The sequence below is a fragment of the Betta splendens genome, chromosome 2 (assembly GCF_900634795.4).
Source record: "Betta splendens chromosome 2, fBetSpl5.4, whole genome shotgun sequence".
In the NCBI taxonomy this organism is placed as follows: domain Eukaryota; kingdom Metazoa; phylum Chordata; class Actinopteri; order Anabantiformes; family Osphronemidae; genus Betta; species Betta splendens.
Genome location: NC_040882.2, coordinates 10761250 through 10775579, shown reverse-complemented (window position 1 = coordinate 10775579; position 14330 = coordinate 10761250). Strand labels below are relative to the sequence as shown.

General features: G+C 46.2%; 1 protein-coding gene across 22 annotated transcripts in view; it reads right to left on the bottom strand.

Annotated features, from left to right (window-relative positions):
• Positions 1–14330, bottom strand: part of dmd (dystrophin) — a 192541-nt gene that overhangs the window by 55264 nt on the left and 122947 nt on the right. For 21 of the 22 annotated variants that reach the window (XM_055507121.1, XM_055507119.1, XM_055507109.1 and 18 more), the window contains 15 exons: positions 13651–13833; positions 12469–12603; positions 11131–11280; positions 6946–7107; positions 5891–6001; positions 5530–5703; positions 5281–5436; positions 5040–5210; positions 4466–4645; positions 4194–4316; positions 3408–3578; positions 2829–2951; positions 2596–2730; positions 2364–2516; positions 752–922 (listed from right to left, as the gene is read on the bottom strand). In XM_055507121.1, the coding sequence (XP_055363096.1) occupies positions 752–922; positions 2364–2516; positions 2596–2730; positions 2829–2951; positions 3408–3578; positions 4194–4316; positions 4466–4645; positions 5040–5210; positions 5281–5436; positions 5530–5703; positions 5891–6001; positions 6946–7107; positions 11131–11280; positions 12469–12603; positions 13651–13833 (2298 nt within the window). The remainder of the gene's footprint in view (positions 1–751; positions 923–2363; positions 2517–2595; positions 2731–2828; positions 2952–3407; positions 3579–4193; positions 4317–4465; positions 4646–5039; positions 5211–5280; positions 5437–5529; positions 5704–5890; positions 6002–6945; positions 7108–11130; positions 11281–12468; positions 12604–13650; positions 13834–14330) is intronic. The other variant, XM_055507117.1, reaches the window with a different exon arrangement.

The window sequence follows — 14330 nt, the reverse complement described above, 5'->3', positions numbered from 1 at the left end:
CTAATCCTCTTTACAGCTTATAATATGATAAAGATTTGAGGCTTCATATAGAGTAGGTTCTATAAATATTGTTGCTAGAATAAACTGTGTTGAGCGCTGTAGATGACAGTGTGATTCACTGCCAATTCACATCAGTTTGACAGGTTTATATCTTAGAGAGTAAAACACTCAACGTAATACAGCTGTGTGTATAACACAGTGCAGTTACAGACTAAGGCTGATGATTCTCGTTTGTGTAGGATGCAAAGTACTAATGAATAGGAAATGAGACTTTCAGGTTCCCGTCTGTAGCACCGACACTAGGAACGCACTGAATGCCAGCGGCAAAGTTAGCTGCTCACCTAGTGAGAGGTTCTAGAGACAGGAAGCGGCCAGTCGGTGTCTTTGAATGCAGCCAGGCTAATTGTTCCCCCTGATGCCACATGCAGGTGCTAGCTCAGGATTTATCGCATAGTGAGTACTGTATCTTAATGACCCCCCCCCCATACACTGACTACTCTTTCATTTTATGTTTGAAATGAATCTCCTCCAACCTTTATTTGCTGACTCAGCACTTAAATGGAATCCAATTACTTTTCTGATTTATTTGAATTGTATCTTTTACAGAGCAAACCTCCACAAGCAGGTTTATAGTTAGTGACTGGACCTTCCTACACACTCACATACACGTAGGTATTATTGAGAACTTGTCTAGTTAGTTGTACTTGGAGTTAGTACTGTAGGTATAGAAGTCGTGCCTAGTGAAACTCACATAGTGTCTTTTGATGGGCGTGAACTTGCCCTCCACCTCAACCCAGCGCGTGTTGAGCTGGAGTTGGCGGGGCTCCACTAGCTTGGCGGCTCCAGCCTCTGACAGCTGATTGGCTAAGCCCTGCACCTCCTTAAGCTCCTCCTTCTTCTTGTCGAACTCTGAGCCAATTTCCTATTGGACAAAATCAACCAGGTGTTGAGTTGCTACTGACCGAGCCCGCTGGGGAGCAGGGGCATGACAGGGCACAGAGAAGCATGTGGATGTGCTCGGACACACACACACACACACTCACACACTCACACATGCACGCACACACACACACACGCACACACACAGGGACAATTAATACAGAATTAAAATATAACACAACAAGTTTGTTGCACTAGCAGACACTCCAACACGGATATTGTATTGATATTGAATGTGGCTCCATTCAAACAATCCATTCGAAATAAGGAAGCAATGTTGTAATTAGGAGGCGAACACTGCCAGAAGACTTTATTTACAGACTGGGGTACAATCAGTGACCAGAGCAGAGGAGCTGTGTCTGTGAGTGTGTGCATGGAGGGATGAGGAGGTGAGAAGATGCATAGATGTGTGTGATGGAGGGGTGGCGGGGTGTGATCTCAGTCGCGGCACTGACAGGTGAGGCGAGCACGTTACACGTCCGCTTAGCGAAATGTCATAGTGATCATCTGGAAGTAAAAGACACACATGTACACAGTCAGGGCGGGGGCAGAGAAACAGAGGCGGGCCGGGGTTTGGCCACAGCTGCAGTGGTTCAGAGCATCGCCATCAATATATCATTATCATTAACGCACGTGGCTGTGCTGGCAGAACTGGACGGTCATAATAATGGCAGTGGGTAAGTGGGTCTGCAAAAAAGAAAAGCTGCAAAGGTTCAAATCTCATAACATTGAACTTGAAATTAAATCACTAATCAATATTTGGCTTTGAAATTTAAAAACCACATTTAAATATGTTGGAGAGTAGCAAGTAGCACAAAAATCCAATCGGAAGCTTATTTTGATGGTATTTAATGATAAAGGTCCGAAAGAGAATTAATAGACACTTTTAAAGCATTTCTTATTAATGCAGCAGTCCAACATTCAGGCGCTAAGAGGTTTTTTTCTAGTGACTGTAGATGCAAAATTCAATGTCCATTTCCCAAAACCTTGCACACTAATAAAATCAAGGCTTCATACAGTATGTTAAATCAAACTGAGAACTTTGAACACTTAAAAGCAACAGGTAGAAAGTAATTGTGTCATGTGTGTTGAGAAGCACTGAAACTCTTTCATGAGTTCTTCTGCTGCTACTGTTAATAATAATCATATATTGATGTTAAAATGCTTCCTGATGGATTCCTTTTCTTCCAGCCCTACTACAGAAGTTTCTACTGGGGGCAAGAGAGGATCTGCCATCATGAAATTAAACAGACGTGAGAATTATTATTTGGAAAAATAACTTGAGAGGAAGAGCAACGACGAGACGTTTGACACAAACAAAAAAACCAATGAGACAGAATGTGAGATGAAGACAAAGAGGTGGAATCTTAAACCTTACACTTGTTTGTCAGTGTCTGGTTGTGTGTGTGTCTATCTCCCATCACCTTGACCCTCTCTCCCTCCGGGGGGTCGGGCAGCTGGTCCACGCTGCGCTGGATGTCGTTGAGCCAGGCCAGCAGGTCATGTGACTTCCTCCTGTACTGGTACCACTGGGGCGCGATGGCCAGGGCTTTCCTGTTCCTCAGCACACGCAGGTCCTACACACACACACACACACACAGATCAGACACACATAGAGCGGATGACGACAGACCCATGAATAAGTTGCTCTCCTACCTTCACTGTGCTGTATTTGCTGTTGAGCTGGTTGTGTTTCAGTCTGATCTGCTCTCTCTTGTCCTGGTCGGGCACTCGCTTCTGTAGATTCTCTCCCTTCAACAGTAATTCCTTCACTGCTCCCTCCTCACAGTCCTACACGCACGCACACGCACGCACACACGCATTACTTATGAATGATCAGATAACATGAAGGGAAGTCCAAACAGCTGGGGTGATCATCTTGTGTAAACCTTGTCCTCCTGGAAGTCCTCCTCCTTCAGGTTCTCTCCCTGTTTGACTTCCTCCTCCAGGAGCTCCAGCCAGATCTGTGCTTCGCTGTGATACTGCTCCAGCTCCTTGGCTGATGCTGCCGTCTGGCACACACACACACAGACACGCACACACACACACACACACATAGACACGCACACACAGAAAAGATGCAAATGCTCACAGACATGCAAGAAAAAAAAAACCGTTGTGGCCATGAGAATGTAAATCTAGTCAGAGAGGCTAGAGAAGATTTAGTGGGAGCTTGAAGTAAATTTAGTGTGAGAGCTTGAAGTCTGTTACAAGTGGTTTAAAGTACATTTAGTGAGAGTTTAAAGTCTATTTAGTGACACTTAGGGAGAGTTTGGAGTGTGTTTGCAGAGAGTGTGAAGTAAATTTATGGAGACAGCTTGGATTATGTAGTATTTAGACAAATTAATTTAAAGTTGAAAGCGTTCACAAGCCACAGTAACAAATAACCACTGACAGTTTAATTAAAGCTCACAGCCCGAATTTCACAATAAGATCCTTCAGAGGGTTTATCTGTCTGCGTTTCCTACCAGTCCAGAGGCAATGCGTTGCGCGATGCTGTCAAATCTCTGGTTGAGCTGCTTTATTTTGGGTCCAACCTGGACCTGGCAGTTTTCGCCCCTGGTGGACATGAGATCCTGGGCTAGAGCCTGCACCTCCTCCATCCGGCCCCTCGTCAGCTCCAGCTCTGCACGGAGCACCTGGATGCAAACACAGAGCTAGACTGATGCACTGGAAGCACCAAACAAACTAGCGTGTTTTATAATGTCATTAGTTGTAAAGTAAAACATTTAAACTAAGACTCTGTCGTGAACGAGATGCGATCTCAGACCATGTCATGGAAGACAACACAAAAGACTAAAGAAGCCTCTTGTTTTAAATTAAATCATGTTAATTGGACGAGAATGAGGTCACAGTTATTTTGACCTTGACCTGGATTATCTGGATGGTTTGATCTAGTAATACTTGAGTATTGGTGAAGAATTCCTGATATTTGTGGATGAATGTGAAGTACAGACAATCTATAAGCACTGTGTGTCAGACTCGCCGATGTGTGTCACTGTTCAGTATAAGGTAAGGTAAGTATAAGTTTGTCATCCACTTCATACAACTCAGTGAAAAAGGCAGTGAAAGGTCACTAGTGATACGCAGCGATAAGAGAGTGTTAATGGTTTCTCACTCCCCACAGCTAATAACCACAAAGCACAGTGGTTCATTGTCTGAGTGTTCATGTAAAAAACACAGTCACTGATTTCGAATCTACAGAGTTTAAATCAGATAAGCCGAAAAAACACGGAGTGTATAAAGATTCCAACCTTCAGCACAGCGTCGTTGGGTCCATGGCTGTCTATGTCATCCATCTTTTTCTCTGCTCCATCGATCCATCTGTTCACTTCCTCTATCTCTTTATCTAACTTCTGCATCTGCTGCTGGTAGTCCTGAGAGAGAGAGAGAAAGAGCGAGCGAGAGAGAGAGAAAGGGCAAATAATTCTGGATGCTGTGATATTTTTAGAGGCCCTGCACTAATTTTAGCCCTAAGATGGAATAGACACGGCGAGACACAGCTGAGCAAAGTTTTGTCTCTGACCAGCAGCAGGTTGAGCCATTCTTCTGCTCGGGATGTGACTGCAATCCAGTTGCAGTGCAGCAGGCTGACTTTGTCGTCCACCAGGCCTCCGTTGCCCCGCAGCACGGCCTTGAGGGCCTCAGCGAGATCCACCACAGCCTGCAGCTGCGGCTGACGCTTCTCGATCTCCCCGTGAATGGACTGGGAGGACACAGAGAGACGAAAGGACAATGGTTTGAGTCTGAAAACAAAGGTTCTCAAGGTAAAAAATGCCATTGGGTTCAAATCACTTGAATGTGATTAACACTTGTTAATGTGACAGTAAATGCAGTATATAAACAACTCAGTGGCTCAGAGCTGTGGGGAGAAAATGACTGAGGCAGAGAAAATGTTTAGTAGTTTATTTTGTTGCATGAACACGTCGAGTAGAACGGAGAAACCGCTGATTAGGACGTGTTTATGTCGCGAGTCAAGTAGTCAGAGAGAATGAACAGCGTCCTTCAGGACGTGGTATTAATTAGCACCGAGCACATGCGCTAACAGTGTTTGGGGAGAGAACAGATTCCGTGGTAACTAAGCCTGTATCGCGTCCTACCTGCGCCCACTCCACCTCCGCCTCCAGGTCACTGGGCATCCCGTCCACCGCCGAGCGCCGCGTCAGCTCCGCGTCGGTCGCCGCCAGCCACTCCGTGAGCGCGTTCAGCTCCTTGCGCAGCTTCCTCGACAACTTCAGGCTCTTCTCCAGCTCCACTTTGCTCTCGGTCACCTGTGAATGCAGACGTTTACAGTGGACGCAGCGGCATCGGGCTCTCCCCCCGGACGCGCGTGCGCCTCACCTGCGCTCCCAGCTGGTTGTAGAGCAGCTTGAGGGCCGTTACTCTGTCGTCCAGCTCTTTGGGCTGCTCCGTCTGCTGCTTCTGCACGACCTGCCTGCCGGTTTTGATCACCGTCTCCACCTCCCCCTTCACTTCACTCAGCACCTTGTACAACTTCTGTATGACGCGCACGGACAACAAAGGGTTAACGTGGTCTGCGCGCGCGTCACGTGGCGGCCGAGTGTCGTGGGCCCCGCGACAACAACGCACCACGCACTGCTCCAGCTGCGACTGCACCACGTCGTGCTCCACGCTGCCGATGTCCAGCAGCCCCACTTGACCTTTGACCCCGGCCAGCGCGCGCTCGCACTCGGCCAGCCGGGAGTCGAAGTTGGCCGGCTTCTGGAAGAGCCGGAACTTGGTCCACACGTCTGCCAGCATTTTCTGCACAGAGGCAATTTGAAGTTGAGAGTCACAAACAAAAGTGCCTGAGAGAAAACCTCATAAAAGAAAATCTATGAGCTTGAAGAAGTCACATTTCTACATTTTCTCCAGGTGTGTTACCCTAAAAGCTATAAGCCTTGTCTTGTTCATCTTACTTTATATTAAAGTGCTACTATAGTAGACGTACCTGGGTAAGGTCTATCTGACTCATGATCCTGTCAGACGGGTCTTTGTCCTGGTTCTTGTTCCTCATGTCCTCCAGCGTTGTTTCATGGCCATCCAGCTCTGACTGGATTTTCTGTTACTCACACAGTCATGAAATCAGAAAACCTCAAATCAATGTTGAAAACTATTTCTATTAAAAATTATAAAAAAAACTAAGCTCTAATATTTTGAAGTTTAATTGACTGGACAGTGCACTGTTGCCTGCTGACCATAAGGGGGCAGTAGGCATCAACAAGACAGGTGAAAACGGCAAAGCTCCAATGACATGTATCTATGTGCTGTCACAGTCTTTTTTTAGGTTCTCTTTTTCTAATATAACACGCCCAGCAACTCTAATTCAGTCCCAGCTTTTCCCCAGTATTCTACAGAGCACGTGGAGGTAATCTCTGCATCCCTTCTCTCAACACACACACACACACACACACACACACACACACACACACACACACACACACACACACACACACACACACACACACACACACACACACACAGGCCCGTCTGTATCTGTCATTTTATCACTAAGGCCATTATTGCTTCATCAGTCATCTGTCAATTGTCTGAGAGGTGTGTGTGTGTGTGTGTGTGTGTGTGTGTGTGTGTGTGTGTGTGTGTGTGTGTGTGTGTGTGTGTGTGTGTGTGTGTGTGTGTGTGTGTTTAGTGGCATCTCTGTGCCAAGCAGCTTGAAGCCTAATTAGGACCACAGAGAGAAAAAGAGCATTTGTCATTGCATCTTGCTTTTCTTTGCATGCTGAGCAGAGGAAGTCTGAATCTTAAGAGTAATTGTAATTTTAGGTATATTTTCCAGTCTGTTGTTCTCTCTCTCTCTCTGACAGTCAGTGTATAGCAGTTCAAAGTTCATGCTAAGCAGGCCAAAGTATCCTATAAACGTATGCTGATATACCTGTATGTGTCATACGTGTGAGTGGTGTCCCTCTAAGCAGCTGCCAGTGCTGTTGGAGGTACTCTAGCTCAGTTACTGGTACTTCAGCGCATGCAGCGCTGTGGCGGCTCTACCTGGGACTCCTGCGGTATCTGCTGGGCGTCGATGCGGTCCGTCAGGTACGCGGCGAGGTGGCGATCCGTGTTGGCGAGCGACTCCTGGATCTGCTTCAGCGTCCTGTCGTTCTCCAGAGCCCACTGGACGCTCTTCTCCAGCTCCTTCTGCCTGTGCGCCGCCTGGGGACAAGCGGGGAACGCACCACACCTCATTAAAAAGCCCACGAGGGGACACGTAAAGCCGCCTATAAATACAGGAAACAGCTGGCGGGGAACACATCAGTAGACAAGAGTGGCCCGTGTTTTTAGCCTAACAGTTATTTCTCACAGCAGAAAAAGTTTCTCTTTAGATAAACAGTGAAAATCACCCATGAGGTTCAGATAATACGCATGTTTAAGCTCCTAAAAGGGTTCCTGGGATTTTTCATTCACATATTTAAACCATTGTCTTGTTTCCTAAAATCTTTTACAGTAATAACAAGAGTTTGTGAACCTTTTTGCCTGTTTCTGCATCATCCAAGACCTAAAACCTGATAAGACTACAGTGAATAACAGATGCATGTGTGCATTTGAAGGAAGAGAAGTAGCATCTATATACAGTATATATATAAATATATACATTTATATATATATATATATATTGCACAGGACTGTCCTGGTCCTGAACATTTACAGTCCCACACAGGTACATGCAGCACAATGCAAAACAAAGCCGGAGCTACGTGTACACATACAGTACAGTACAAACACACTTTCCCTGCCTGTACCCTGTGGACGGACGGACTCTGGCGCCTCTCTCTCATGTCGTCCCTTTGTCACCTGCAGCACCGAGGCTGCTGTCGGCTCCAGCGTCGCCACCAAGAACCACACAGTCCACTCCCTGCGAAGCACCGGGCGCCCCCGCGACTCCTAAACCGCGTCCTCTCTCCCGTTCCCCCCGCTGGCTGTCTACAAGATTAACTAGCGGACGCCGCTATTACATCATGAAGCTGTGCAGAGATGGAGTGAGAGTGTATATGTGGTTACAGGTGAGCATGCTAATCCCATTCACAAGGATAATGACTATATAAATAGCCCTGAGCTCGTTTAACCCTTGTGTCACTCTGTCTGTTTGTGACCAGCTGCTGGATCACAGGCTCCTCTACGCCTCCCCGCTCCCATGTCTTAGTTTATAATGTATGAAATGAGAAGTTGAGTGAGATTAAATATTAAAACAAACATTGATAACAACCTTCCCCGTGGCGATGTACTCCATTTCCCTGGCAATTGTCGGCTCATGAATACGTTTTCTCATTAAACACCGGCTCACTATTTCTCACACGCATGCCGACGCGGCGGATGCGGCGATTGTGAGCACGGGAGATGGAGGATCGCTGTTTGCTGAACAGCCCTGTGTGGGCAAAGGCGCCGGCGGCGCAGGCAGCGCGTCGTGTTATTGGTGTGTAGCAGCTGGAATTAAAACGACAAACGTGCCTCCTCGCCGAGCGAAGCCGTGGAACAATGTTTGCTCCACACCCTCGTGTTGACGGTCGGTTCCTGCTTGTATTAAAAGCAGGACGTAGATAAGAAATATAGTAATTACTACATCGGAATTGAGTGAACGTTTGGAGTTAACCGTGATGGAGGAAGACGCCCCTACGCTGTCAGCGCTGCTGATCAATTCCAATTACCAACAGTATTTGAGCAGTAGTATAAGCTGGACTCAAACATCGATGCCATGACACTGGCTTTTGATTAAAGCTGTGCGCTGGGTCCTGTTTACGTTCAGGGTTTCTCACCGAAGGTCGGGGCTGATGACTAAACACAGTCCCACTAGCATAGACGTGCCACACAATAAAAGCAAAATGTGGAAGACAAAACATTGTTCGGTGCCTAATCTGTTAATTAGAAGTCTTACAAGGTTCCTGCAACAATGTAATGTTGTCTGCACAGTAATTATATTCAAGGCTTCAGTGAAGCTAATCTATACAAGGAATTTGGATTAATGAAATTCTGTAGTACATTATGAAGTGAATGAGCTTCACAAACCCCAACACAAAAAGTAATTTAGATTGTAACTTTGGTCAAGTATCAACTGTGAGTCCGGCCACAAAACTACTGTATAAAACTCTTTTGACGTGTTGTTCAAACTGGGCTGAACAAGTTGGTAGAAGAGCAGAAGAAGCGCTTTCTGTCTTGCGATACTCACAAACTCTCCTGTCAGGTCTCTGAGCTCTTTGTTCTCTCTGTAGGCGACGAGCAAACAGGGCTGTGAGCCGCCCGGCCTCACCCCACACGCACACGACATCCCCGGCGAAACAAAGACTCTAAAATGATTCCCAGCACATCCAGACGACACAAACAAAGACACTTCCTCACAAAAAAGTGTAAAATGAAAGAGCGCCCCAACAACCCCACAAACACACACTCTCTCTGATGGGTAGTCGAACAAAGGGAGGCTTATCGGGCTCCAAGAAGAACATTAATCTGGTTCTATTGTGAGGAAGGATCAACTTAGTGGGCAATGAGTGTGTGTCTGTGTGTGTGCAGGCAAAGTTTGTCTAATCTGACACTGAGGATCACCACAATGGGCTGAGATTGTGCCGCTGCTATTGATGATGGTTAGGAGGAAGGAGGGGAAGTGGAAAAGTAGAGGACCAATAAAAGGGAGCAGGCGACGACTGAAGAACGGGGTGTGGATGAAAACGGAGCCGCAGCCAAAGCCTGTTTTCATTATGGATTCTGCCTTTCTTGATTCATTGATTAATCGTTTGGTTTATGAAATGTCAGGAACACATGCTGACATTTAAATAGTTTGTGTTTTGCAAGGTTCAATGGCCCAAATGTCAGAATGTTGATTTCTGTAGAAAACACAGAGCTCCTCCCTCCTGCAACAACAACTCTAACCCTGCAGACGAGGTGGTCATGGGAGGTACATATACTGTACATTCACCTGTGCTTCTGCTTCTGTGTGGCTTTATTTGTCACAATAGCAGCACAGGTGACAACGCAGCAGATAATTTGGCTGCATTCATTCACAAGCTCTGTCAACTTTCACCTGTCTGGAAAACAAACCAAATCCCTGCTGTGAGATATGTACTGTACAATAAACCCTCATTTGCCTCATGAAAGCTGACTGACATGGTTTAATGTCTAATCATATTCTTTAAACATATAATATATGGACACTAAAGCTCTCTATATGGATGCACTGTGCAGTGGGACGAACCGGAGCCTAAAGAAACCTTGACAAAGACAAAAAAAGACAAGACACATCTTAACTAACCTACTGTGTGTGTGTCTTAATGGTGGCTTATGTTTGAACAGAGGTGTTTCCTTGCGTGTCCCACTGACAACCCTCCATTTAAAGGAACTGGGAAAAAGAAATCTGACCTTTAGAACCCACACAAACACAAGAGTTTGGGTTCTGCATTGAAAAAAACATCAGAAGTCGTTTTCTGCAAACAAATATCAAATATTCATATAGAAAGACAATAGAGTAATGTGCAGTTTGCTGTGGGCTGTTCATGCTTGCAGATGTGCTTTACTGAACAGGGCTGCAGACGGCTGATCCTTGGCCCCAGCCCCATGACACGAAGCTTCTATAGGAAAGTCTGTTTAGAACTGGGTGGACACCAACGAACAAGACCCTGCTGCTAACGTAGTCACACTAAAACAGTTCACGTGAACCGACCTCCTCACCTCATCACCGTCGCAAAAAATTCAAGAGAGAGAAGAAACTTTCCTTCAGGTGCATCACTAATATTTTCCAGTCAACTTGTTGTTGTGTGTCGGAGCCGTCTTCCAGCTTTGGGGAGACAGCACTTATTTCTGTTGACCTAAAGAACCCATTAAGAGTGTTAATGAAAAACTAATAGCTTAGAGCCTAAATTCTGAGTTGAATTTGTCCCTGTGGTGTTGGTGTCAAATAGCAAAGTTAGTAACTTCATGATATCTCACTAGGGCACACACGTCCTGCTGATGGGGTGAACAGACAATGACAACTTCCTGCTGTTTTTAATAATAGCAGCATGAGCCTACATACAGTGAAGACCCCTGACTCTGGGGACGCATGCATCAATTCAGAGGTACATGTAGGAGTAACACAACATGCACCCTGGACTAAATCTATTGTGAGACGTGAGACAGAAGAATCTGCTGATGCGCTTACTGTAACAGCGTGTACTGTAGCGGTCTGTTTGTCTACGTGTGTGTAAATCTTACTCTCGCCATGAGCTCGTCCCATCGTGTGTTGAAGGCGTCGAGTTTTTGCTGTATCAGTTCATCCAGAACTCCTCCGTCCATCAGTGTCTGGGCCAGCTCCCGGATCTGGTTCCTGTTGTCCTCAGGATGACGCAACAGGACCTCCAGGCTCTGTGCACAAACACAAACACCCATCAACCCAAAGCCACAGCCACCAGCACCACATTAAACTCACTTCACTCACTGAACTTTTAGATTTGGAAGCACCCGCTCGCACACAGTTACTACTCTCTGTCCTGCGGTCAGAAGACAGCCCTGGAGCTTAAGTCTGTCCAAAAAACGCTGTTGGACAAAGCGCTGCCATTTTTAACAGTGGCCATGTTCTTCTTTCAGCTCAAAAAGCAGTGGTCTGTTTCACACAGGTCTCTCATCACAGAAACACGCAGCAGGGATGAAGCGTTGTTGGTGTCGGGGCTCGAAGGTCTGGTGGTCTGATCTCGGTGATTAACAGTTTTTCACATCTCGTTAAATCCTCCAAAGTCTGACTGGCTCCTGTCGGATTATTTAACATGGTCAAATCCAGCTGAGTGGGCAGGTATTTGCATTTCTGCTGATACCTTTTAACTTGAACTGCATCCTTTCCTTGAGGCTTAAGGCTTTTGCATTGTTTAATCTCACCAAATCCCTGGATGTTACTTCTAAAGTGATCCACAGCTTAGGCAAATTAACCAGTTCGAGTTAACACATAAGCCTTTTACTTGACTCCCTCTGCAGGGCCTCGCTTCCACTTTCTCCAATAGCAGGATGCAGAGCTGTGTCAAACACACACACACACACGCACACACACACACGCACACGCGCACACACACACACACACACACACACACACACACACACACACACACACACACACACACACACACACACACACACACACACACACACACACACACACACACACATCTTATACAGTACCTTCTCAGCCAGGCTTGTATTGGATTCTCTGAAAAGCAGAGTTGGTTTTCTTTGAATGCTTGCTAACATAATCTCCTTCTGTCTCCACTGCCAACAAACAAATCGTTCTGAGGTTCAACGTTAAAATGCATGTTGGGACATTTTGCTTGTTGCTAGAGTGCTAGAGCATCTTCAGTAGAATGAGTGGGGAAAGAACCCTTCCGGGCGTCTGATCTGATCTGATTTCAGCTGGATGTGCACTGACTCCATTTATTAACATGCTGTGTACAACTCTCAGCCGCTCAGCTCTGCTCTGTTTCATGTGCTCCAGTGACAGACTGCTGTCGTGAGCTTGTTGAGCCATCTCCTGTCATCACCAGGCAAACCTCCACTGCCTCCACTCACATCCAGGGCCTCCTGCAGCTCCTCCGCTCCTCCTTGCAGGTTCTCCGTCTCATCCAGTTTCTGCTCCAGTTGGTCGAGGAAGGCGTTCTCCTGCTCCAGGTAAGAGAGCAGCTCACACCAGCACGCCCACACCTCCTGGAAAACACACAACACACACACAATTACGCTAATGATGGCGTTATTTGTTACTGATAAGTAAATGGAGACACGCACGTCAGCTCTAAGATTTTGTGTTAGAGGGAAGGCAGCAAAGACAAAACACAAATAGTGAAATTGAGAAAATAATTTGAGCTTAATGTTGAATTATGCAGAATACCAAGACACAGAGGTAATTAGTTGCCAGGAAAATGAAGCAGGGGAAAGTGTGAAGATGTTGATGGAGGGCGGAGAGATGAAGGAGGGAGGGGAAGTATTAAAAACAGGTGGAAACGAAAAGAAACTGGTGCCACCGTGACAAGTTGCTATTCAGCAGGGGTGCAGGCTGTAACTGTATCTACATCTGTTGAACATCAACATGTTTAATGAGTTTGTTTCCAGATGCAAATTAGCACCAGTTGCCTGTGGTGTTGTACTGTATCATGGGTGTATCATGTGCAAAGTCATGGGTTCTGGGGAAAATCAAGCCTGGTTCATTTTAGATGACTCTGGCAGCGGGGACGGGGTACGACCTGCCCTCTCTCCACAGTGGCTTTGTCATGTGACCAAGTCATGTCATGTGACACAAAAAATGTTGTTTGCTTAATTCACTCAAATTGTTGAACCGAGTTGCACTAAACCTATTTATTCTGCTCACTCTGACATATCACTGTCACTGACTGTAAGAGGCTCCGCTTCCTGTGACGTTATTGTATTTTGCTGTATTCATGAAGGAATGATAAAAAAGTTATATAATAGTATTGGTTTAAAGCCAGTAGAAAAACCATTTTCATATGAATATTTTCAACCCGGGCATGAAACCATCTATATGTGTCAATCCAGCAAATCTTAAACATTAAACATTAACATTAAAATGTGACGTGCTCATAAATATTGATTTCTCTTCCATTTAGCCTGCAGTCCTCAGGTAACATCTAAAATGCAAGAAAAGCCTGCAACCCTCGGGCCAACGTGGCTTCACCTCAGCGCCTGTATAACGTGCAGGACGCACCGCGCAACAGCAGACGTGCACGCAGACGGACGCACCTCCAGAGTTTTACATTTCCCATCCAGGCGGCTGCACAGGCGCTCGTAGTTGGCTGTCAGCATGTCCAGCTCGGAGCGCAGGGCATCGTGGGCCGTGGGCGGCGCCTTGGCGATGAAGCTGTTGACGCTGTCGGTGAGGAGCTTCACCTTTAACTCCTTGGAGTGGACCTCCTCCTGGGCCCTCTGAGGAGGCGCACGGGGAAAGAACAAACACATGGATTTTTTCTGGGGCCGCAGAGCTGAACGCTGCTGTAAGGTCAAGGTCACTTGTTACGCGTCCTCATAACACGATGCAGGTTTGTGGTCTTTTTACTCGATGGCATCGAACCTTCGATTCCAGCTGCTGGGGAGTTCAGCGAGAATAAAACGACTCACTGTGAGTCCGGCGCTAAGGTTATGATGCACGCTGTGCAGCAGGTCTTTGCAGAAATGAAATTAGCAGATGCGTTGAAATTAATTCATGCCCCAATCCTGCCCAACAACATTGCAGAGAACTAAATAATAGATGGATTAAAGCTTGTAAGAAATATAAAATACACAGCGGCCTGAGAAATTCAGGTTTCAGGAGGTCTGTGCATCAGTAGAGTTTGAGATTCGGCTACAAACGTACAGTAAAAAGGTACAGAAAGTTAGTGTTAGTACAGTATTATTATGGGTGAGGGTCTGGATGAGTAAAATGG